Source organism: Diplodia corticola (genome assembly GCF_001883845.1).
Source record: "Diplodia corticola strain CBS 112549 chromosome Unknown scaffold45, whole genome shotgun sequence".
NCBI lineage: Eukaryota > Fungi > Ascomycota > Dothideomycetes > Botryosphaeriales > Botryosphaeriaceae > Diplodia > Diplodia corticola.
In genome coordinates this window covers 126637-149598 of record NW_017971524.1, presented here as the reverse complement: position 1 = coordinate 149598, position 22962 = coordinate 126637, and the positions used below count along the sequence as shown (strand labels likewise).

At 56.8% G+C, this 22962-nt stretch overlaps 8 protein-coding genes across 8 annotated transcripts; 5 read left to right on the top strand and 3 right to left on the bottom strand.

Annotated features, from left to right (window-relative positions):
- Positions 1-1337: 1337 nt before the first annotated feature.
- Positions 1338-3251, top strand: BKCO1_4500047 (carboxypeptidase cpdS; the record flags this gene model as incomplete). The annotated part of the gene is made up of 5 exons (XM_020276207.1): positions 1338-1536; positions 1596-1766; positions 1822-2126; positions 2182-2992; positions 3064-3251. The coding sequence occupies 5 exons, from the start codon at positions 1338-1340 to the stop codon at positions 3249-3251; spliced, it is 1674 nt and encodes a 557-aa protein (XP_020127949.1).
- A 762-nt stretch (positions 3252-4013) lies between these two features.
- On the top strand, positions 4014-4856 carry BKCO1_4500046 (aig2-like protein; the record flags this gene model as incomplete). The annotated part of the gene is made up of 1 exon (XM_020276206.1): positions 4014-4856. One exon carries the CDS (start codon positions 4014-4016, stop codon positions 4854-4856), a length of 843 nt encoding a protein of 280 aa, XP_020127948.1.
- A 350-nt stretch (positions 4857-5206) lies between these two features.
- On the bottom strand, positions 5207-6663 carry BKCO1_4500045 (aspartic endopeptidase; the record flags this gene model as incomplete). Its single annotated transcript, XM_020276205.1, has 3 exons — positions 5207-5293; positions 5373-6523; positions 6570-6663. 3 exons carry the CDS (start codon positions 6661-6663, stop codon positions 5207-5209), a joined length of 1332 nt encoding a protein of 443 aa, XP_020127947.1.
- A 2085-nt stretch (positions 6664-8748) lies between these two features.
- Positions 8749-11271, bottom strand: BKCO1_4500044 (zinc knuckle domain-containing protein; the record flags this gene model as incomplete). The annotated part of the gene is made up of 1 exon (XM_020276204.1): positions 8749-11271. The coding sequence occupies one exon, from the start codon at positions 11269-11271 to the stop codon at positions 8749-8751; it is 2523 nt and encodes an 840-aa protein (XP_020127946.1).
- Positions 11272-11559: 288 nt separating this feature from the next.
- Positions 11560-12945, top strand: BKCO1_4500043 (rna binding protein rnp24; the record flags this gene model as incomplete). The annotated part of the gene is made up of 1 exon (XM_020276203.1): positions 11560-12945. One exon carries the CDS (start codon positions 11560-11562, stop codon positions 12943-12945), a length of 1386 nt encoding a protein of 461 aa, XP_020127945.1.
- A 486-nt stretch (positions 12946-13431) lies between these two features.
- BKCO1_4500042 (chaperone protein) lies at positions 13432-18033 on the top strand (the record flags this gene model as incomplete). Its single annotated transcript, XM_020276202.1, has 6 exons — positions 13432-13595; positions 13645-14464; positions 14554-16175; positions 16226-16588; positions 16650-17249; positions 17307-18033. 6 exons carry the CDS (start codon positions 13432-13434, stop codon positions 18031-18033), a joined length of 4296 nt encoding a protein of 1431 aa, XP_020127944.1.
- Positions 18034-18187: 154 nt separating this feature from the next.
- Positions 18188-19207, bottom strand: BKCO1_4500041 (nad-binding protein; the record flags this gene model as incomplete). The annotated part of the gene is made up of 2 exons (XM_020276201.1): positions 18188-18749; positions 18807-19207. The coding sequence occupies 2 exons, from the start codon at positions 19205-19207 to the stop codon at positions 18188-18190; spliced, it is 963 nt and encodes a 320-aa protein (XP_020127943.1).
- A 698-nt stretch (positions 19208-19905) lies between these two features.
- Positions 19906-21513, top strand: BKCO1_4500040 (6-phosphogluconate dehydrogenase; the record flags this gene model as incomplete). The annotated part of the gene is made up of 2 exons (XM_020276200.1): positions 19906-20476; positions 20528-21513. The coding sequence occupies 2 exons, from the start codon at positions 19906-19908 to the stop codon at positions 21511-21513; spliced, it is 1557 nt and encodes a 518-aa protein (XP_020127942.1).
- Positions 21514-22962: the final 1449 nt, after the last annotated feature.

The window sequence follows — 22962 nt, the reverse complement described above, 5'->3', positions numbered from 1 at the left end:
GACGCGCCCAAGGTGCCGAGACAAACTTAGGTGGAGAGCTGCTTGGCGAGGCGTCAGGACGGTGTTTTCCATTTTGCTTGTCAAAGCTTGGACAGCTTGCGTGCAGTGCAGCATCCCGTCGCGCCATCACGTTTTCCCGCGCCTTATCGGCCCTGCGCTTTCGTCACACGGGTTGGAGCGCAATAATATGGAGATTTCCGGCGAGTTCATTCCTCCAATAAAATAACGACGAGCGAGAAAAATCACTCGCATGGACTTCGGGTACCTGAATTGTTCGCCAGGTCGCCTCGCCTCGCTTCGCGTCCCTGCCGTGTTATTAGTGGGGGGCCGGGGGATACTAGTGGTCTTTTGGAGCTGCTTGTTTGGGAATGGTCTTATCGGCGGGTGTGGTGCGTGGGGCGGAGATAAAAAAAACAAGCCCCGAGCTTTTTCTCGTGTGGAGAACTGGAATGACGGGTGATGCTCAGGGACCGCGCTGTGGCAATGGCGACGTCCGGTCGGGAACGCCGCGATTGGGTTGGCGGACGATGAGATCATGAGGGGAGCGGTGGCCGCCGCCGCCGCCGCCGACGGTCGGTGGCGCGTCGTCGCGCTCCCCGCTTGCGCAGGTTGGTTCCCATTCGCCGTCTCAATATGGTCCTGTTGTTGAGGCTAATTGGGCTTGCTGCTTCAGGCAGGAGGTCGTGCCACGCCGCGTGCGCAGCTGATGAGTGACGCGCATCCTGTGAGCGGCCGCCCGGGAGGAGACGCGCTCCGAGAAGATCTGGATGAGAGGTTGCTGCATGTTTCTTGAGTCTTGGGTGGTGTACGAGTCGTTTAGGAGCCCGATGCCGAAAGTCAGCGCAAACGGCGGACCATTCTGCCCCGCTGTCTGTCTCTCTGTCTCGTACTTCTAGTTGGAGCGAATCGTATAAACGGCCAGTGCGAAGATTTGTGTTCCAGGATGAGAGTGTGTAAGGCTTATCTTTGGTAAGCGTCATCATCGCTGCAGGTCAGTCAACCGAACCGCCCACCTCCGCTCCGGAGCAATCCCATGCAGGCCAGCCTCAGTAGTGTCGCTCGCGGCATGCGAAGGCACAGACAAGCCACCCCAAGCTACTTGCCTGAGAGGGCTAAGCCTTGGCTGGAATCCCTGTCTCTGCGCAAATAATCTGGTCTCTCCACCCGAGCACCGTGCGGGATAGGTACATGCACTGGGGCCCATTACTTTTCTCTCCCCTTCACCTCCTTCGCTACCATCCACCGTCGTCCTTCGCTGCTGTCTGCGACCCTCTTTTGCGAGCGCTGCCTTCCAGTCTTTCTTTCAATTGACACCGAGCGCTCAAGGTTGCTTCAAAATGCGCGTCGCGACCTTTTTCGGCGCTTGTGCGCTCGCCGCCTCGTCTTTCCTCGTCGAGGCCAGGTCCGCACAGTATGCGGGCGTGAAGGTGCCAGAGATGCCGCGCCCGCGTCGTGGCGATCTGCTGAAGAAGCTCTCTGCCCCGGTCGAGAAGCGCGCCGCCGATTACATCATTCCTCAGAGTGCGAACACCACAAGTGAGTCTACACCTGGAATCCTCGCGGCCCGCGGGATGAATGCTGAGACGTGTCTTCAGAGTTCGCGGTCAATGGCTCCGCCATTCCCGAGGTTGATTTCGACGTTGGCGAGTCGTACGCCGGCCTGCTCCCCATTTCCGACAAGGCGAACGAGACGAGTGAGCTCTACTTCTGGTTTTTCCCGTCTGAGAACGAAGCTGCTACCGACGAGATTGTCATCTGGCTCAACGGTAAGTCTGAATGCCCAGCTGGGAGGAACTCGGCATCTGATGCGATAGTGTCTAGGTGGCCCTGGATGCTCGTCTCTTGAGGGCTTCTTCCAGGAGAATGGTCCTGTTCTGTGGCAGTATGGCACCTTCAAGCCCGTCAAGAACCCTTGGACTTGGGTCAATCTTACAAGCATGGTTTGGGTCGAGCAACCCGTTGGTACTGGCTTCACTCAGGGTAAACCCACCGCGACCAACGAGGAGGAGGCCGCCGCTCAGTTCCTTGGCTTCTGGAAGAACTTCGTCGACACCTTCGGCCTGCACGGCCGTAAGGTGTATATTGCCGGCGAGTCGTACGCTGGTTACTACGTTCCTTACATCACCGTAAGCTACAGCATTCGTGTTCCCATGTCATTTTCGTTTCTGACATTATTCGCAGGATGCCATGCTCAACGAGAACGACACGACATACTACGATGCTCAAGCTTTCTTGATCTACGATCCTAGCACCTCATACAACGTTGTTCAGCAACAGATCCCCGCTGTTCCCTTCGTTGACTACTGGGCACCACTGTTCAACCTCAACAAGACCTTCACGGACGACATCCACAACCGTGCTGATGAGTGTGGCTACACCGATTTCTTCAACACGTACCTGACGTTCCCTCCCACTGGCCCTCTGCCGACCCCTCCCAATGTTGATGGCGAAGCTGCCGGCTGTGACCTGTGGGACGACATCTACTACGCTGTCAGCAGCGTCAACCCGTGCTTCGACATTTACCAGGTCGCGACTACTTGCCCTCTGCTCTGGGACGTACTCGGGTTCCCCGGAAGCTTTGACTATGTGCCTGAAGGGGCCGGCATCTATTTCAACCGCACCGACGTCCAGAAGGCCATCAATGCGCCTGTGCAGGAGTGGGCCGAGTGCTCCAGCGGCGTCCTTGACACCGACACCTCGCCGGCCTCGGGCCTCTCCATCCTGCCCAGCGTCATCGAGCGCACCAACGGCCGCTCCATCATCGCCCACGGCAACCTCGACTTCATCCTCATCGCCAACGGCACTCTGCTGATGATTCAGAACATGACGTGGGGCGGCGCCCAGGGCTTCCAGACTGCCCCGACGGAGCCGTTCTTTGTCCCCTACCACGAAGAGGTCTCGCCGAGCACGTTGGCGGCGTCAGGTATCATGGGCACCGCGCACACTGAGCGTGGTCTGACTTGGGTCGAGGTTTCCATGTCCGGTCACATGGGTAAGTCCCAACACTAAACCTACCCTGAGACGGGAAAACCGTTTACTGCAGTTGCTAACGAGAATGCGCAGTCCCGCAATATCAGCCTTCGGCCGCTTACCGCCAGCTCGAATTCCTGCTGGGCCGCATCGACAGCCTCAACGAGCGGAGTGATTTCACCACCCAGACGGGTGACTTTGGCAACGGCTTCAACTTCACCAGCGCCAACTCGACGCTGAAGATGTCGAAGAGGCAGATGGGTATCGAGTGGGCGATATAAGAGATGGACGTTTGCGTGCCATGGTCTATTATTACACGGAAAATTTAATGAAGCGTTTTTTGGATGAAAGAGAATCTACGCGGCAACGGCTTTTAGCTTGTTTGCAGTCGCTCTTGAGTTTTGGTGACGACGTAACCGACGCCGGTGCTTGTGGTTTGGTCCCTGGTTGAATACGTGTCTTGGCTTAGTTATTTTATTTTTGCCTCGCATGGTTTCCTACCTGGCCTTTCCCAATGTTTGTTGCAGAAAGAAAACAATACGAGAAACAAGGAGAATCTAATAGTCTTACTCCATTAGATTCGACCTCATAGTCTTTGTACCTTGCGTTCGCCGACGGATCAAAAAGTGGATATCCCACCCCACCTGTGTTCCAAGGCTGGACATTGGACCGCCAACTCGGCCAGTAGACCACCGGGTTTCGGGATCTACTTGTTGAGAGTTGGGCTTTCTAGGCTACCATATATGTGGTCCTTCAAACTGGATGCCTCTTTTGGTTGCCGTCTCCACCCAAGCCCTTGGCGCGGTCTCACGTCATCTTCTGCAAACCCATCGAACAACAACAACCATGTGCATAGCAGACGCAGTGCACCCCGCCAACTTCGAGGCCCCAAAACAGCAGCCGCAACAGCAGCAGTCGCAAAAAGAAAACCCCTCCGCCAAAAAGAGCCGGCCAGCCAAACAAGAATAAACCTGTCAGCCTCCGCACCACCACACGAGGCTTCACGACGACGACGACGACGACGACGACGACGACGACGTACGATGCCGCCCAGCCAGCCCCCCACTTCCGTACCACCACCACCGCCATCATCGTCGTCGTCGTCATCACCACCAGCACCACCAACCCTCTACTTCGCCTACGGCAGCAACCTCTGGCTCGACCAAATGCGCCGCCGCTGCCCCTCATCCACCTACCTCGGCATCGGGCGTCTGTCGAACAACAGCAGCAGCAACAACACCAGCACCAGCAGCAGCACCAATCCCAACCCCAACCCCAACGCCCACCCCAACCGCGGCTGGCGCTGGATCATCAACGAGCGCGGCTTCGCCAACGTGGTGGAATTAGTCGACGAAGCCGGCGATGACGACGAGCACGAGGACGAGCTTGACGACGGCGATGAGCACGAGCACGAAGAGGACGAAGTCGTGTACGGGGCCGTGTACGCGTTGCCCCGCGACTCGGGCGACGAGGCGGCGCTGGACGCGGCCGAGGGCGTGCCGCGGGCGTACGGGAAGGAGTGGCTTGGGTTGGACTTTTGGCCTGCGGCGGTGGTGGGGGCGGTGGGGGCGGTGGGGGCGGAGGGGGCGGAGGGTGGAGGGGTGAGGAAGAGGGAGAAGGAGATGATGATGGAGCCCGCGGACGTGGACGTGGGTGTTGATGTGGGTGGTGGCGGTGGTGGTGGCGCGCCGCCGCTGCTGCCGCCGCCGCGGCGCGTGGAGAGGGCGCTGGTGTATGTGGATAGGCTGCGGACGGCCGAGGGCGAGCCGAAGGAGGAGTATGTGGGGAGGATGAACGAGGCTGTGAGGGATGCGGTGGCGTTGGGGGTGCCGCGGGAGTGGGTGGATCGGTGCGTGAGGAGGTTCATACCGGCGCCGGTCGCGTAGTGGGCACGCGTTTTGTGGGAAGGGGAGGGGGGAGGGGTCACAGATGGTGCATGCTACTTTACGTGTGTAGTAGTTGAATCTCAGTGTCCGGGTAGATATACCAGTCTTAGGATAAGGGAAGGCTTGTGTTAGCGGCGAAGGAGTTGAATCAGTTACTCAAGAGTCATTTTTGGCGGCGCAGTTGAAATTGCTTCTCGCATAGGTAATTCTCCGCTGTGGTGTATTATCTACTGAAACTGGCCATACCCTCGACTATCATCATTATCATTCCATCAATCATACAAGTCGTCATCACAAACGGGAGATACGCGAGTGAACCACGCCATCAACTTGTCTCAAGCCCTGGGAATTTACGAAGAGCTCGAAGGCACAGAGACGTTCTGTTCCTTCTCCTTGCGCTGCACGGCACCGAAGCGCTTGTTGCCCTGGTCGAAGATCTGCGGGGCGGAAACGTCAGTCAGCACTTTAATTCTACAGCACGTGCCTTCCCACAAACTTCCGAGGAAATGTACTTACGGCATAGATGCCCTTCAAAAAGGTGTCGCCGAGAATGTCAAACGTCATGTCGCCGCGGCTCTGGATGCCGCCGTAGACCATGCCACTTCCGGCGTCGGCAAAGGCCAAATCCTCCTTCTGGACGGTGAACAGCTGGTCGCCAACGGCGAACTCGACGGTGGGCAGCTGGTCGGCGGTGACGGAGCTGGGGAAGACGTAGCCCTGGTTCTGGCTGTCGTACTTGGCGCCGGGGATGGCCTTGTAGATGGCGTCGACGACGTCGTCGGCGACGAGGGCGAGGGTGGTGCCCGTGTCGGCGATGGCGGTGTTGCCGGAGCGCGTGATGGAGGTGCCGTTGACCGAGGCCGAGGCGCTGGTGAACTGCCAGAAGCCCTGCGAGTTGTCGATGTCGACGTAGAAGGGGGCGTCGACGCCGGCGGCCTTGAGAACGTCTTGGTCGATGTAGCCGAAGGTGTAGAAGGACTCGCCCTTGTCGGCCTCGTTGGTGTCCTTGGTGCTGCCCAGGTAGGCGGTGAAGAGCTCGGCGTCCTTGGGGATGTCCTGCTGGTCGATCATGTTCTCGACGGGCGTCTTGACGGGCTCGGGCTTGACCGTGTTGATGCTGCCCCAGGCCAGGCCGAGCAGGCCGTCGCCGGCGCCCTGCACGAACTGGTCCGACAGCTTGCTCGCCAGCTCGATGGCCTGGCCCTCGACCTTCAGGCCGCCCAGGGTGACGTCGTCGGTGCCGACCTCGCCCGAGGCCGACGACGAGTCGCCGTACTGGATCTGCCAGGTGCTGCTGCCGGACTTCTTGTAGGTGCTTGACTTGGACGGGTCGAAGACGGCGTGGCCGGACGACTTGCCCGTCGACTGCACGTTGGCGGGCAGCTCCGTCGACCACACCCACAGGTCGGCCGAGCCGGTGTCGAAGTCCAGCTTCAGGGTCTGGGCGGGTGTGCCAATGCCCACCTCACACAGGTAGAGCGAGTCATTCTGGATGTCCTCGGCCGGCACGTCGCCCGTCTCGCTGCTGTCGGCAGCGGCCTTCTTCTGCAGCACGTGCTTCTGCACGCGGGCATGGCCGCCCAGAGCCTTGGCATGGCCAAACTTGCCTTGCTGGTGGATCTTGTTGACGGCGAGGTAGGGGCCCTCTCTGGTGGGGCCGATGCCGTCTGGTGGGTGTGAGCGGGTGCAAAGAAGGGCGGGCAGATGACATACACTTGTGCAGAGCGTAGGCGTACGACTTCAAGCCGCTGGCCTTGTAGTTCTTGTTCGTGATGACGGGGATGCGGGTGAAGCTCCGGGTCGCCATGGTGGGTGTTTGGTGGTGTTGGTGATGCGGGGTGTCGAACAAGGGAAGTTGGAAGAGGTAGATGGAGAGGCAGGAGAGAATGAGCCCGGCAGCGAGTTGGAGCAGGCGGTGCATATTTAAGCGGGCAGGTGGAGAGGGCGCTCTGGGCCTGCGCTGCAACAGATGGCCAGCACCGCCGCCTTAGCTATTCATGACCGCTTCGAGGCCATGACGCAAGAAAGGACAAGCTTCAGCTCGGGTGCCACGGTGCGAATCAAGCATTCTGGGCGATCCAGCCATCACCCGCGCGGCGCCACGACTCATGGCACACGCACGGGGCAGAGCGGCGTTGACCGGTGGCGTGTGCTGCAGGTCCCTGCTCCCCCTGGGAGCGCTGAAACAGCCTCAGCAGAGCGACAGTTGGTAGCGTCGTGTGCTGCGAGCGAGCTGGGTGTGCTGCTGGCTTGCTGGCAGGCCCTCGCAGCCTCCGATTGGCCCGAGCCAGAAAGCTCTCGTGGCCAGAGCTCCGCTTCCCTCTTCCCCTCCCTCGCAACTCGTCATGTCCCATGCCGCGCCCTGTTCGCCCGGTCAAAGCTCGCGGAGCTGCAAAGTATTGACTGCGTATCAGGCTCGAGGCAAGTGGCTTCGGCCAGCCAACCGCCTTCCGCACCAGCTACCGCGAAGACGCGTGCCGCTCCCCCGCCTACGTCATAATTCCGCACCGAGGCCTCGTGCCTGAAGGGAAGGCCGCTTTTAGCTCACGCGTGTGGCCGCTAGCACCACCGGCTTGCAGGCATCAGGCCCCATGATGCGGCGGGAGATGGACGAAGAGCGAGAGTATTCCCGGCCGCGAGAACATCCGGGCCAGCCACCCCGACCAGCGCCGGCCAGAAACAGGAGCTTCTGAGGGGCGAACAATCAAACAATGTGCCGGGGTGTACTGATAAGACGATGCCACATTCGGACGCGCTGTGGGTTCCCTTGCTCCTCGAAAAGGGCCGGTCCGCGCGTCGACGCCCGGGGGAGAATAGCGGGGAGCGAGCGTGCGGAGTCGCCGCCCGTCTATACCGTTGTGGACTCGGTTTCGATCTGCTCATCGATATCGGACTTCACTAGCCCATCTCCATTACCTTGCTATGACGCCGCTTTTAGGACACGCTGCCGGCGCCTCCGACCCTGCTTCCATCCCTGCACAACCTCCTGATCAGCTTGCGTGGTGTGTCGTTTTCGCCAGGGATATCTGGTATACTGCGTATGGGGGAAGGGTTGAGGTAGGCATCGTGCCAAGGACAGAAGTGGCTTAGACAACAACATGATCGCAGCACGCAACACCACCCATCGATGCATCTTGCACACAGCAAGTTTTTTGGTCCAGATCATCCGATCCCGTGTCGTCAGAGAGACAGAGATAAGAGCACTCTGTGTTTGCGAATCGGCTTGTCGCGTGGCGTCGCACACCAGGGCGGCTGATCTGCTGCCCATCGTCGCCAATCGCCGCCGTCGTAGCTAGTATCATTCATTGTTCTTCTTGCCATACCGCATCCCAATCTAGTGTGCTTGACCTGCGCTCTTTTTGCTTTCCCCTTGTTCTTTTTTCTCGGGCAAACAGCGCCACCTATCAAAGCAGCGCAGCAGGGAAGTCGTATGCGTGCCTTATCACCTTCCATGTTATATATCATTTTGAGTCAGGAAATACGGCCTCGCCGACACGACATTCATGCTCAGGTGGAGCAGCAGCTGAGTTTGGAGACGCAAAAGCGGAGTCTTTCTCTTCCTGAGGCACACCGCTCAGCTATAAGCATCGCTTTGCATGCCGCACGTCGACCCGCATCAAAACCTGACTCGCCAGTTCGGAGTGGCAGTGCAATGGCGAGAGCCGGTTGTCCATCCCGGCATGAATACAAAAACCTGATCCGCCATCGCACAGGAGCAGTCCTGACTTTTGTGATTGAACAGTACCTATGCACGGAATGATGCCCTCTTCTATTCCTGTTCCAACCCAGCACGGCCCAATATATGCATGTTTTTCGACACCCTGAACCTTCAAGGAACCCTTGTCCGAACCCCCAAATAGTAAACCAACCCCATGCATCAGCAACAACGACCTCACTTCTTCCCGCCCCTACCACCCCTCCAAGGCTTTCTCGAGGGGCCAGACGGCGGCTGAGGCCTCGGCGGCAACGGCATCTGGTTCACGCCTCCTCCTCCACCACCTCCACCGCGTCCGCCACGGCCGCGACCACGGCCGCCTCCATTGCCACCACCACGCGACGATGGGAGCGGGGGGAGCGATGGCGGCGGCTCGTTGGGAAGCGGCGGCTGCCATCCGGACGTGATGGGCTCGAACTGGTTGCCGTGGCCGCCCCCGCCTCCGCCGCCGCCGCCGCCGCCGCCTCCGTTCTGGCCCTTGTCGTTCTTCTGGGAGAAGCGGCCGCCGCGGAACCCGGCACCGGCGTTGATGCGGATGTTGCCGCGAGAGCGGGGGTTGGGGCCGTTGTTGCTGTTGCCATTGTGGTTGCCGCTGCGCTTGTTGCGGTAGAAGTTGTCGATGTCGCCTTCGTCGTCGGTGGAGGAGAAGTAGGTGTGCTGGCCCTGGCCCTGGCCTTGCGCGCGGCCTCTGATGGACATTCCTTGGCCGCCCGGTCCGTTGTGCCGAAGCTCGTCGGCCGCCACTTCGGGGTCGATGAGGTATCTGTTGGCTTCCTTGGCGGAGAAGATGTTGCTCTTGACCGTGACCCTGCGGGGCCGCATCGGGCAGTCGTCGCCCCAGTGCTGCGGTGAGCCGCACTGGTAGCAGGATACCGTCATTCTTTCGACTTTGTTGAGGTTGGCGATCTTGCCGGGGTTGTAGGAACGCCATTGGAGAGCGCATTCCTCCTCGGGATGGCCCTTCTCGCCGCATACGTCGCACAAGAAGCCATCTGCAGAGGAGCGCGCCAGCTTTGAAGGGCAATCCTCCTTCGAGTGGCCTCTTTCGCGGCACTTGGCGCATTTGGAAACGGTCGGGCAGTCCTTCGTGAAGTGTCGGTCGACGGCCTGGCAATGCTGGCAAGTTCTGGAAGGGCAACTCTCTTTCATGTGACCTTTTTGGGCGCAAGTGAGGCAGCGTGCTAAACCATCTTCAGGGTTGCCAAAGTAGCGCACTTGGAGCGTTTGCTCATGTTCGCTGAGCTGCGCGAAGTGAGTGCGCATTTGACCGTTTGAGGCTGCGGCGGTTGTGCTGCTCTGAACAGTATCTTCTTGTCCCTCGGGTTGAGCTGGGTTGCTGGCGGGTTCAGAGGTGATCTCGCCTTCTTCGCCCGAACTAAAGTTAGTGTCCTGCGCCTCGCTCGCTGGGGTGGAAGGCTTGGTGGAGGTGGTGCTGGTTGCCTTTGATGCGGCTTGCGATTGGCCTTTTGGAGCCGGCTGTGCCTGAGGCTGCGGCTTGTTCAGGTGCTCCCAAGCAAAGTTTGGATCGGCCTTGATAACCCCGGCGCCGATGTCTTGTTTTGCTGCCTTCTGAAGAACCTTTTTTGCCTCTTTGGGATTGAAACCTTCATAGTCCCCCGGGCTCATTTCCCGGGATTCCAAATGCCGCTTCACGTAGTGCGCGAGAGCCTGTGCTAGAATCGACGTAACCCCCTTCTTCGGACTCAACTTCTTGTTGTCTGCGAACTGCAATTTCTTGGTCTCATCAGTGGATAGGACGCTCAAGATATAGAAATCTTTCTCTTTCTCTTTGCCCTTTTGATGGGTACCTTTGAGAGCGAACTCTAAAGGCGTGGCCGCGAAGAAGTTCCTCAAGGCGTCAAACTGCTCTTGTGTGCGAACAACTACCAGCTGATTGAAGTCTGATGAGCCCTGGCTCTGATCATGGTACATGCCCAGAAGGCCAATGGGACAGTTAGAGCCTATGGCAGTAATCACACGGGCGCAAATCGTGTCCTTTGTAATGCCATTCACCATCTTTTTGGGATTTTTCTTGTCGGGGACTTGGGGGATTGCCATGGAGATGACGGCCCCTACAGCGTCCTGGGTGTAAAAGCCTTTCTTCGCAGTCCAGAAGGTACTGATGCCGGTCCTCATGATTCGCAGTGCCCTTTCCTCTTCGAAGGTGTGAACTAGCTGCGACTGTTTCTTCGTCAAGGTAATGCGACCGGACTCTTTGCGAAAAAGCGGTTGCGCGCCTGCAGCTTGGCCGTTGTCCACCCCCTCCTCTCTTGCCCCCTCACTTCCGGCCCCGCCATCACTGGCGTAAGCGTCGGAGGCCTGGTCGTTCTCGACGGCGAAGTCATCATCATCCGCCGGCAGGGCAATAAAATCCTCTCCTTCAGGTGGCGGCAGCTCTGGCTTCCCGGGACCCGCCTTCTCCTGGGCAGCGCTGAGCTCATTGGCCTTGGCCGCAGACTCTTCAACACCAGACATGTGGGGAAAGGCTGGGTCAGGCTGGGAAGGCTCAGACGGGCGCTCACGTGAAGGCTCGAGCTGGGGGAGATCCGGCGAGGGAGAGTAGTCGCTCTCCTCGTCACCGTCCTCGGCCAGCTTCGCCCTCTTTTCCGGCGTGGAGAAAGCGGCGTTAGGCTGGTCATCCTGAAGTTCGCGCTGGCGCTTGCGACCCAGGATCGCGGTCCGGGAATCGTCGTCCGCCATGCTGGATGAGATATCGTTGTCGCCAGGCGTCAAATGGCTGTCTACGCGTGGCGCGTCATACAGGAGCCAAGCCCAAAGTCCTGTCCTCGAGGTAGCGGAGAGCTACCGGCGGAGAAGTGAGAGAGGTTGTGTAGAGTGAGGTTTGAGGCGCCATGAAGCCTTGAGGTGTTGCGCGAGGAGCGACCGGCTGAACTCCGGAGCTTTTGAATTTTCAGAAAAAAAAAAGTTGCCGACTATCCTGCGCCCATGTCTCGAGCGAGTCCACGCCTACACATTCCTCTCCGCATAATGGCTTCCACCACAGCCGCCGAGGCTCCCAAGAAGGAGAAGAAGGAGAAGAAAGACAAGAAGGAAAAGAAGGAGAAGAAGTCCAAGAGGTCCAAGACCGAGTCCGAAACCCCCGCCGACGAGCCAACCACCACCGCCGCCGCCGAAGAAACCCCCAAATCCTCGAAAGAGTCGTCCAAGAAACGCAAGCGCTCCGCACTCCCCGAAGATGGCGAGCTAGAAGTCGACATTACCGCGCCGGAGCCGCTGTCCAAGCGCGAGCAGCGACTCGCCAAGAAGGGCAAGCTGGATCCCTCCACCAAAGCCGCCAAAGCCGCCAAAGCCGCCAAGCCCTCCGAGTCCGAGTCGGACGGCAGTGACAAGGAAGATGGAGACGAAGACGCGGCTGATGCGAAGAAAAGGCCACAGAGAGAGAAGAAGGAGAAGTCGCCGCATGGCGTCTGGATCGGCAACCTGCCGTGGTCCGCCACGCGCGACACCATACGCGAATTCTTCGACAAGCATGCCGGCATCGCCGGCGAGCGCATCACCCGCATCCACATGCCCGCGCCAGACAAGGCTGCGGTTGCGAACATGCGGTTCAAGCCGCACAACAGGGGCTTCGCTTACGTCGACTTTGACGGTGCGGACGCGGTCAAGGCGGCGATTGAGGCCTCGGAGACGCTGATCAGCGGTCGTGCATGTCTGATCAAGGACGCAAGCAACTTTGAGGGCAGGCCGCAAAAGAAGGAAGGGGAGGCCGACGCCGATGGCTTCACCAAGTTCAGCAAGACGGCGGCCGTGCAGGCTGGTGGAGGCAAGGAGCCGAATAAGCGCGTCTTCGTGGGCAACCTGAGCTTCGATGCTACCAGGGATGACCTGATCGCGCACTACAGCAAATGCGGCGAGGTTGCGGATGTCTTCATGGCGACGTTCCAAGATACTGGAAAGTGCAAGGGCTACGCGTGGGTTACGTTCGAGACGCTAGATGCTGCTGCCGCCGCTGTGGCAGGATACGTTATGATACCCGGAGATGATGACAGCGATGAGGAGATGGAGGATGCGGACAACGCCGATGGCGCGGGAGAGAAGAAGAAAAAGAAGAAGAAGAAGGCGCGAAAGTGGTTTGTCAACAGACTGGAAGGCCGAGAGTTGCGCGTCGAATACGCCGAAGATGCCTCGACGAGGTACCGGAAGCGGTATGGTAAAGAGAGGGAGACTGGCAATGCTGGTGCTGGCGACGAGCAGCTTGGCGAAGTGGATGCTCCGAGGCAGCACCCGAAGAGTCGGAGGGAGCCTCGCAAGGTCGACGCCCGCAATATCAGGTCGGGAGCAGCGCTAGCGAATGCACCAAGGGCATCGGCTGCCATTGTCGAGGCACAGGGCAAGAAGATCACTTTCGATTAATTTCTGCATGCGCGTCTCCTCTTCACAAATGAAAATCCAGCGCTTTCGCTTTCGCTGCACAAAGTCAATCCTGGGCGTGTGTTCGGGACAATCGTCCCCGAATTTCTTAGTGGCTGAAGTGCAAGGGTCGGATCTTTGAGAATCTCCACACATGCCAGCATTCACATCCTATGCGTTTCAGGAACGAGTATTCTTGGGGGCTGCATGCTAAATAGAGCCATATGCCACGGTGATCTACACAGACGTGTCAACCACAGCCAATGATGATCTGGCATAGCCGCTGCCTGCGCCGCTTCCTGTGCCGCTTGCTGTGCCGCAACAGAAGCAAAAAAGGCTAGAGCGGAACCGGTTCCAGGCCGATCCTCACTTATAATCCGAACGTACTTTCCGAGCTCGCTTCCGTATCTCCTCGTCGTTCGTCTTCCTTTCATTTGCCTGGGTTGCAAACAAGTTCTCCCTCAGCCAAACTGATATCCATCCAAATCAATGTCTTTCACTTCTCGGGCTTCGGCCCAGGAAGTAGTGGCTGGGATAAGAAGGAAGAACGGTGGAATCTCAGCCAAGGCAAAAGAAGTTCTGCAAGAGGACTTCCCGGAGCTCTGGGACAAAACCCGAGTTATTCAAGAGCGATTGGACAAGGCGTTGCAACCGTAATCTTTTCCGCCCCTGGCAAACCCAATGATATACTAACGTACTCAGACAAATTGAGACTATCCGATCGACCACGGAAGACCGCTTCATCTACGAGCTTATCCGAAATGCAGACGAGAGTCGCTACCACGCCGCGCTCGCCATCGGGAAGCTGCCATCACTCACTTTCAATATCCATCCGAATCAAATCACGATTGATTCAAACTGTGACGGCCTGACGATCGCAGACGTTGAACTCCTTTGCAGCGTCAACAGTCCCTGTCTCGTAGACAGACCTATTGTTGAGCCGAGGATGCTTGGCCTCAGGTCTGTCTTCAAGGTTGCGAAAAAAGCATGTATCCAATCATGTCATGTTTCATTCTCCTTCACACATGACATTACTTCGGAAAAGGATGCGTTTCGGATGACTACACCAGTGGACGAGCCGTTTGCGGATTTACCAGAAGGAATCCAGACCAGGATCGTACTTGAGCTACGTGAGGAATACTGTACACACAAGATGTTCGACCATTTCCGCAACCTCGATGAAGGGCTACTCGTATTTCTGGAGACTCTTCGTGAAATCAAGATTGACATACACACCCTTTCCGAACCCGGAGACAATACCGTTTTCAACATTGAAGACGATTGCCCCGGTATCCGAACGATCAAGAAGACAATCAAAGCTGAGGGCTCAGACTGGAGCTCCAACTCGTCCGTCTTCTACTGGTATAGGAAACAGTTCAATGAATCCCTGGGCGTAGATCTACGATACTTGCCACTTCCCACTACAGTTGCTTTGGCATTTCCTCTCGACGAATCCAGACAGCCAAGGATCGGAAGGCAGCACGTTTACTCGCACTACCCTATGTGTGCGTCTGAGTTGAAGGTATGGAATCCCTTTTTGAGTTTCCGCATTGCCGCTCCGAATTTATCCCCTCTTTTTGTTTCTATTGGATGTGTTAACGAAGTGCCTAGTTCGCGATCCAAGCCAATTTTTTTATGGGAGCAGAAGACAACACTATCGCGTCCTGTTGGGAAAATAAGGCACTTTCGAAGGCTATAGCGTGGACTTTCCGGGGTGCGATCATTACTGCTATTCGTGAGCTGAGACACGAGTGTCTTTGGACGAGATACCTTCCGACCGAATCATTATCCCATGAATATTGGCGGGAATTCAAAGTGGACCTAAGAAACAGACTCACGAAATATCGTCTCCTTAACTGTGTGGGGACGTATGAACGACAGGTGCCCAAGGAGCTGCGTTGGGTACCTCCTTCCTTGAGAGATCAGCAAGGAAAGCCGTTGTTCTGTGGTCTACAAGGGAAAGGCCTTCTTAAAGAATCCACCGTTTGGAATGATGAGAAAGTCAGATATGCCGTCGGTCTGGACTGCGCACAATGGTATCATTTCTTTGACGCCGTCGACGCCGATGCTAAGCACCCGGATCATTCAACAATGAAGTCTTTCACCGACGAAGATTGGCACGCACGAGTTGCCACTGTACTGGCAAACAAAATCCTGGACTGGTTCCTCGGCGGCTCCGGCTTTCCACCGATGCTAAACCAGAGCCCCTTGATTCCTTTGGAGGATGGCTCGTGGATTTCCCGAGAGACATGCCTGATGACTGAGGTGTACTTCAAGCATTCAGTATCATTTGATGTCCCAACTGACCGTAACATCCGGTTTGTGGACCCGGTGGCAGCCTCTGTTCCTGCGAGGCGCCTTTTGTTCTGCCTCCTCGGTGTCAAGAACATGGACATGGAAAAGACAATGGAATTCATCGGTCGAAAGTCCCTGGCCCAACACCAACATCAGAGAACGGAAACTCTCGATGAATCGGTCGCATATTTCAAATTCTTCTTTTGGTCCCTTCCTAGGGAGCATGTGCTCACGGGAATTGGCATCTACGACGAAGAGCATAAGCTTGTTGATCGGAACCAAGTATGGGTGGAAGATCCGCCACTCACAGAATTTCGCGACAAGTGTCCTCTCAGAATTCGGCCGAACACTGAATCGTCAAAACTCCATGATACGCATTTTCTTCATCCACAGTACCTGAATGCTGTGGCCGAAACGGTAGTCATCCGAGGCAGAACGTGGAAAACCTGGCTACAAGAAGCTTGTTCCATCAAATTCATCCCACCTCCGCTTGAGTTTGTCATCGAAAAGCAGCCGGATAAGTTTCTCACACTTCTTCAGAAGAACTGGGGGTACTACCACTATTACTGCAAATTGAATCACATGTGGGATGTGATAGGAAAAACAAGGGTGGCGACGTTGGATGACACGATGCATCCATTGGAGGCTTGTTATCTTCCGCTACCAAGCTTGACAGCTATATTCCCATCTAAGCTCGGCTTGACACCACCTTTTGTCAAATTGCCGCAGCTTGAGGACGGATGCGAGGCTGACTGGAGCCTTTTGAAACATTTTGGTGTCCAGTCCGAGGACGGGATGGAATTTTACACTTCAGTTCTGAATCGGCTAGGATCTACCCAGTACAGTTCTGATTGTGACGCACTCGAATGTGCAGTGAAGGCGTATTCTGGTATTATGAGAGTTTGTATTCGGTCGGGCCTGCGGGAAGCACAAATCAGGTAAGCCAAACACAAGATCCACATGGAAAATAAGCTAAAAAAGATGGCAGATCTCTCTTCACGAAAAATAGCTGGATCTATAGTCCTGAGTCTGACAAAAGAATGAGCCAGTGGCTTTTCCCTGCAGACTGTGTGTGGGAGGCCCCTCCGTGGCCGACAGATCAAGTTCCCCTCGGACAAGCGAAGGAATACCACGGCCTACGTCACTTATTCTGTGACATTGTTGGGATCCCTATCCAACACTCACACTGGCTGAGAGCTATTTCGGAGCTAGAGTCGTTGAAACGTTTGCGGACGAGCCAGACGTCGGAAAGCAGTGAGGGAGCCGCAGTGATCAAAAAGATCTTCGACGTCTACGAATACCTTTCGAAGGCAATGGAGTTTTGGCCTGAAAGTAGGGGTCCTTATTTGCGGTCAGTGAAGTTGTCCTGCATCGCTTCCACCCTTTCTTCGCTGACCTCCCTTATATGCCAGATCCAGGATGGAAAGTCTAGCGTTGCTTTTTGTTCCATCTACAAACAGCTGGCACCCCATCAGTTCGTGCATATGGACGACCAACAATCAGCTGGTACCTGAAGGCAAGATGGCTGTTGGTGCGCCATATGCTTCCCTTGAAGCATTCTTTACGGGTGTTCTCAACATTCAAAAGCCAGACATCAGCACACTCGTCAAACACCTTCAGACGTTAGCCGAACAGAGGGCCTCTTTGACGGATATCAAGGGATGCATGATGGATATATCCTCCATGCTACCTCTGGTTCAAGACGTGGAAGCTTTACGAAACGAACCCATACTTCCGGTTCGGGCACTGGGCGGAATTACTAAAATGGGCACCCCGATGGACGAATTTTTCGTCATAGACCGCCAGGAGTACAGTGAGTTGTTTGGCTACCAGCTCACCACTCTAGACTTTTCCATGTGGGAGATCAGGGCTTGTGAGAATTTGCTGCTCGCCCTTGGACTCGGCCCCAGGTTTTTGTCCGGAATTGTGAGGACAGAGACTATTGCGCAAGGCATTTCCGAGCAGGAGCAATTGACAAAAATGCTCAGATCAAGAGCAGAAGCCACCGTACGGTATGTTGATACTTGACTGTGCTCTTCAAAAGAAAGGACAGCCGCTGATGGAAAAAGCTGCGTGGCACACTTCCGAGACGCTGCGTGCGAACGCGACATCCCCTTTCTCTCTCGACAGATTTCGAACATCACGGTCTACGCCACGGATGACATCTTCATCAGGATTCAATTACTACGAGGCGATATCCCCTGGAAGACTGGTCGCGATACAACTTACTGCCATCTCGAGATAGTCGACGGCTCCCTACGCATATTTGTGCCACTGGATAAGCGCAAACGCGAGCTTTGTCTCGTTCGAAGACTCCCGAAAGCACTGCTGGACTTTTACGGGGTTCAAGATGCATATGCAGAAGTTGTGCTCTCTCAAGTCTGGAATGGCAACAGTCTTGAGGTCGTCGAGGATGTGCTTGAGGATGCTGGAATTCGCAAAATAGAGTTGGATGCTTCTCTGCCTGGAAGCTCCGAACCGAATGAGGTGCAGAACAAACGGGATGGAAAGATTGAGAAAGACGTCAAGAAGGTGGACCAGCAAGCAAGCAAGAATCACGACGCAGTGGAGGAGTTGCACTCAAGGTTTGACAGTGTCCTGAGTCTCTCTGAAGATGGCCCTCGGAAGGGGAAGAAAGCCGGCCCACAGCTTGCGGAGACCAGAACGGCGCCTCTGGACGCGGGAGCTGCTTCGATGCCAGAACGGGATACCGATGAGAAGACTTTCCAGTTCTCGTTCAGGTGTCCAACCGGGGCTCTCAATCAGCAAGACAATACAAAGCAAAACCACGCATGACGGTGGGTTCCCGCCGAGCAGTACGGGGCCATGCAGACAACAACGTACCCACTCGTTTCTAGTCATTGAAATTCAAATTCATTACGTCGTCAATGCCCAATCCGCTCCCGGCCGTGGCATCCCGTTCATCGTATGTACATACAACGTGGCAATCCTATGCGTCTCCGAATTTCTGCTGGAAATACGTGTCAAACGTGGTGGGTTTGACATGGGGGAAGAGATGGTTGTTGATCTGGCCCCTCGGTCTCCGGAAGCGGCCCTGGCCTTGCAGCCCCTTCACGACGAACCAAAAGTCGATGGGCAAAGCGGACTCGCCCAGCTCGGGCGGGGCCTTTGTCGGGTCGGCGACGACGTCGTGCATGGTGGTGGCGGGGTAGTAGTCGATCTTGACCGTCTTGCCGGTGCTGTTGCGCAGGGCGTCGGCGATCTCCATGTACGAGACGGTGGTGCTGACGAAGTTCAGGACCTGGTTCTCCGACTTGGCCGGCTCGACGAGAGTGGCGGCGAGGTACTCGGCGAAGTCGTCCATGTGGGTGAAGTCGGCGCGGGCCTGCGGGTCGCCGATGACGTGGATGGTGTATTCCGGGAGGTCGGGCTGGGTCCACGGACACCAGATGGGCTCGCGGTCCCGGTCGTAGAAGTCGCCGCAGCCGATGATGGTGTAGGTCATCTTTCCGGAGAGGACGGCCGGGTGCATGGTGACGCGCTCGTTCAATCTGGCGGCGGGTGGTCAGCATGGGAAAGACGGTGATTGGTGTGATGCAGCATCTCACTGTGCTTTCTGATGCCACACCGGATGCAGGTAGCCCCAGGGGTCGTCGGGCTTGCGGTATATAAGATGCATGCCGTACTCGCTGGGGTAGAAGCGCTTTACACCAGCATCTGCAGCAGCGTCTTGAATGAGAGGCTGTGCGTCCAGCGCTCTGCCGCTCAGGGCAGATATGACGACATCAGCGCCTTCGAGATCTCTGGCCAGTCCTTGTCGCAATGAATCGTCGGGATCGAAGGATTTGATGACGGTCTTGTGGTCATTTCCGGCACAAGCCAGATCGTCATCCGGCGGAATGAAGGCGCGTACGGTAAAGTTGTGGGTTGGGTTGTGGCTCAACCTTTCCAGGATGCGTTGGCCGATTTGACCATTTGCACCGAACAGGGCAATTGTTTCGAAGTGCATGTTGGAGGAGAGAATTTCTGGAAGCAAAGCTATCGAGCCCGAGGTGAAGTCAGTGGGATTATAAACAGAGAGCTGTGACGTCACAGGGGAGTATGTCTGACAATCATTTCACGCCACTACGTCTCCTTCCTTTTTTTTTTTTTCAAACTTCAGAGGCGTACAACAAGGCCAATGCGTCGATTGGGCGCCGCGGTGGGGCGACGTGGGTGCGATCCAACCGGATCTTAGACCCCGCTGAGCGCTCGCCCCACACGTCCGCATATTGTGGGGGAACAATGGACGGCACGCTTCAGCACACTGCTCTGGATTATCTTTGTCCGAGCCACATGCAGAGCATCGCTCTGATTGGCACGCGTTCCCTGTGGCCTGCGCTCGTCACCTGACCGTGTCTGGAAGCATGCACGTCCTTGGCCACGCAACTCGATCAATTACATCCAACTGCGTATGTGACGAGGATGCTTGATGCTATACCTACGTCAGCTCGCACGCACATTGGCAGCCGCAAATCAGACATCAGACAGCAGGCATCAGGCATCAGGCATCAAGTGGATGAGGCGATGCTCCACAAAATGATGTAAACCGAGTGTCACGGCTCCAGCATGAACAAGCATCCCACACTTTAATCCAGCCAAGGGCCATCCAGTCCCCTCGCCCATCCACCTGACGACCAAAAACATAGCCCTTCAAACGGAACCACAATGACAGCACCGAACCCCGAGACCAGGAAACTGTCCCGGATCGGCATCGTAGGTGCCGGCAACATGGGCACGATGATGTCCTTCGGCTTCGCCGACAACGGGCTGGACGTGTCGCTGTGGGACGTGTCGCCGCAGAACGTCGACCGAGCGCGCGAGATGGCGGCCGACGGGCCCCAAGACACCAACGGCAAAATCGACCACTTCAACGACATCGACGCCTTCGCGCGCAGCCTGGACGCCCAGCCGCGCAAGCTCTTCGTCTTCTCCATCAGCCACGGCGCCCCCGCCGACTCGGTGCTGGAGAAGCTGCGGGACGAGCTGGGCGAGGGCGACATCATCCTCGACGGCGGCAACGAGCACTACCGCAACACAGAGCGCCGGCAGGAAGAGCTGCGGAAAAGGGGCGTGAGCTGGGTCGGCATGGGCGTCAGCGGCGGCTACCAGGCCGCGAGGCGCGGCCCCAGCATGTCGCCCGGCGGCGACGAGGCTGCCGTCCAGCTCGTGCTGCCGCTGCTGGAGAAGTTTGCCGCCAAGTCGGCAAAGGATGGGACGCCCTGCGTTCAGTACATGGGTAAGTCTTCTTTCCGTCCCTGCGCTTGTCTTTGGCTCACACGCGGTCAAGGTCCCCGCGGAGCTGGCCATTACGTCAAAATGATCCACAACGGCATCGAGAACGGCATCTTGTCCACGGTCTGTGAGGCTTGGAGTTTCTTGAACAAGTCTCTAGCCCTGCCTTATGATGAGATTGGTGACATCTTTGAGAAGTGGAATGCCGAGGGCGAACTCAAGAACACGTACCTTATCCAGATTGGTTCCGAGATTTGCCGGCGTAAGAGAACCCCCGCGGGAGATGAGCGGGGAGAAGGAAAGGGCGAAGGCGGCTACGTTCTGGATGACGTCCTCGACAAGGTGGTGCAAGATGATGACGACACCGAGGGAACTCTCTACTGGTCAATCATGGAAGCAGCAGACCGCCACGTCTCCGCACCCACCATCGCAGCCGGCCAGTTCTTCCGCGTGGCCAGCGGAAACCGCGCCCAGCGGCTGAAGGTCGCCGAAAAGATGAACGTCCCAAAGCCTCGGAAGGCCGACGTCGAAGACAAGGACGCCCTCATCGAGACTCTCCGCAAGGCCGTCTACGCTTCCTTCCTCGCTTCCTTCTGCCAGGGCCTCGAGCTCATTGCGCGCGCTTCCAAAGATGAAGGCTGGGGCATCAACCTCGCCAAGTGTATTCAGATCTGGAGAGCTGGTTGCATCATCCAAGAAGACCACATAGCCGATATGCTCGAGCCCATCCTCCTGAATGCGAAAGAGCCCATCATGAACATCAAGCTTATCGACGAAGTCTCGTCAGACCTGCAGAAGAATTTCCAACCGTTGAAGGAGATTGTTCTCAAGGGCATCCAATGGGACAACTATGTCCCCTCCCTGAGCGCAACTCTCGAATACCTCAAGTACGTGGGCGGGGGGATGCTGGCAACGCAGTTCATGGAGGCGGAAATGGACTTCTTTGGCGCCCATTCTTTTGACAGACCAAACGTACCGGGCGAGGATCCTGGCAGGCCCAAGAAGGGTTCTCATCACTACGAGTGGCGCCCCGCCGCGTAAGCCATTGTACCGATTTGCATTTTCCCGAGCGAGGCGTCGGCCATGCAGCGAATTAATCATGTCCAAATAATCGTACAGCGTGTAGTGAAGACACAGCCCCACCAAAAGTTTCCACTCCACCCGCGATCAAAGCGCCATGACAGTTAATTACTATGCGGGGTGGAGGCCCGACCAAACACCGACGGAGCCATTTCCGGGCCAGCTGCAGTCTTCCGCGGAATGGGAATGACAAATTAAACGCTCCATTTCAGGGTCCTACCATGTGACTCGTATACACAGCCTTGCTGCCTCCATCTCAAAGTAGCTTGCCCGCCTTGACGGGGCCGGGACGGGGCCGGGCGAGGCCGCTAGCGCTTACCGTTGGAATTGAACGGTTTATCCGAGATGCTCATCAGCCTTGCAACGCGCACCCGAGGCTTGAGAAGAGCCGTGGTATGATAACAGAACCCATGGTATTCGGTCCGGTCAAGGCTACTTGCTGCATCTTGCGCCCGTTTCAGCTGTCCTCAGGGTCTGGATGCTGCGGGGGACGTTGTAGTATTGGGTTTGACACTAATCGAGGACTATAAATGGATACCGACAAGAGATGGAGGGATCAAGTGGCTGGCGTAAAAAGCTACTTTCTTCGCCCGAATGTTGTCTCGTCCATGTCATTCACAAAGTATACGAGGCTGAAAGTAGAGTGCATGGCGTAATGCCAGTGGGGTTGTGAAGTGAAACATCATATCGATGATGGCTACAAATCTCTCTGGAATCTTCGCAAACCATGCAGTACAACGTCGTCATCACCCGCCCCCACCCTCCACGAGCATCCAGACCCTGTAGACCCTGAAGCCTCGTGGGCTCCGCTCCACCCAGGCTGACGCGCACCAACCTCTCCTTGATTCAGCCATTTCGGCGAATGATACTCTGGCCGGAATCCCCGAAAAGCACCCTTCACTCGACGCTACCTCCATCCCGACGCATCTCCGGCCGGGCAGCCTTGTGCAACCGTAACCAACCTGCTCCCACCCTACCTTATTTTCCGAAGCTAGCACGCCGACTACTCGACAAGCGCACTAGCGGTACCGGCTGGGAATAACTGACAGCTAACAGCCAGCCTCCCTTCCCCCCCGCATCCCCACCAAGCCTCCCCGAGAGTAACCAGCCGGCGAAACAACTAACTATTATTGCGCGCACGGAGGCGCAGCACTTTTTCTTTTTTAATCTTGCCAAACGCCGCAAAAATTTCCCCAACTCGTACAAGCTACTAATAACGACACGACGACCTATAAGGCGCCACAACCAACGTCGTTCGCGGGCCCGGTCTAGGGCGCTATGTACGGGCTTCGGAGCGCGCGGCCGGGCGGCGGCAGGCGCCGTGTACTTTTACAGCTGGGATGGACAACGACTTGTCGGGGGGTAGGCTACCACTACTGCCCCTTGGCTGATTACAGCCTACTGATCCTT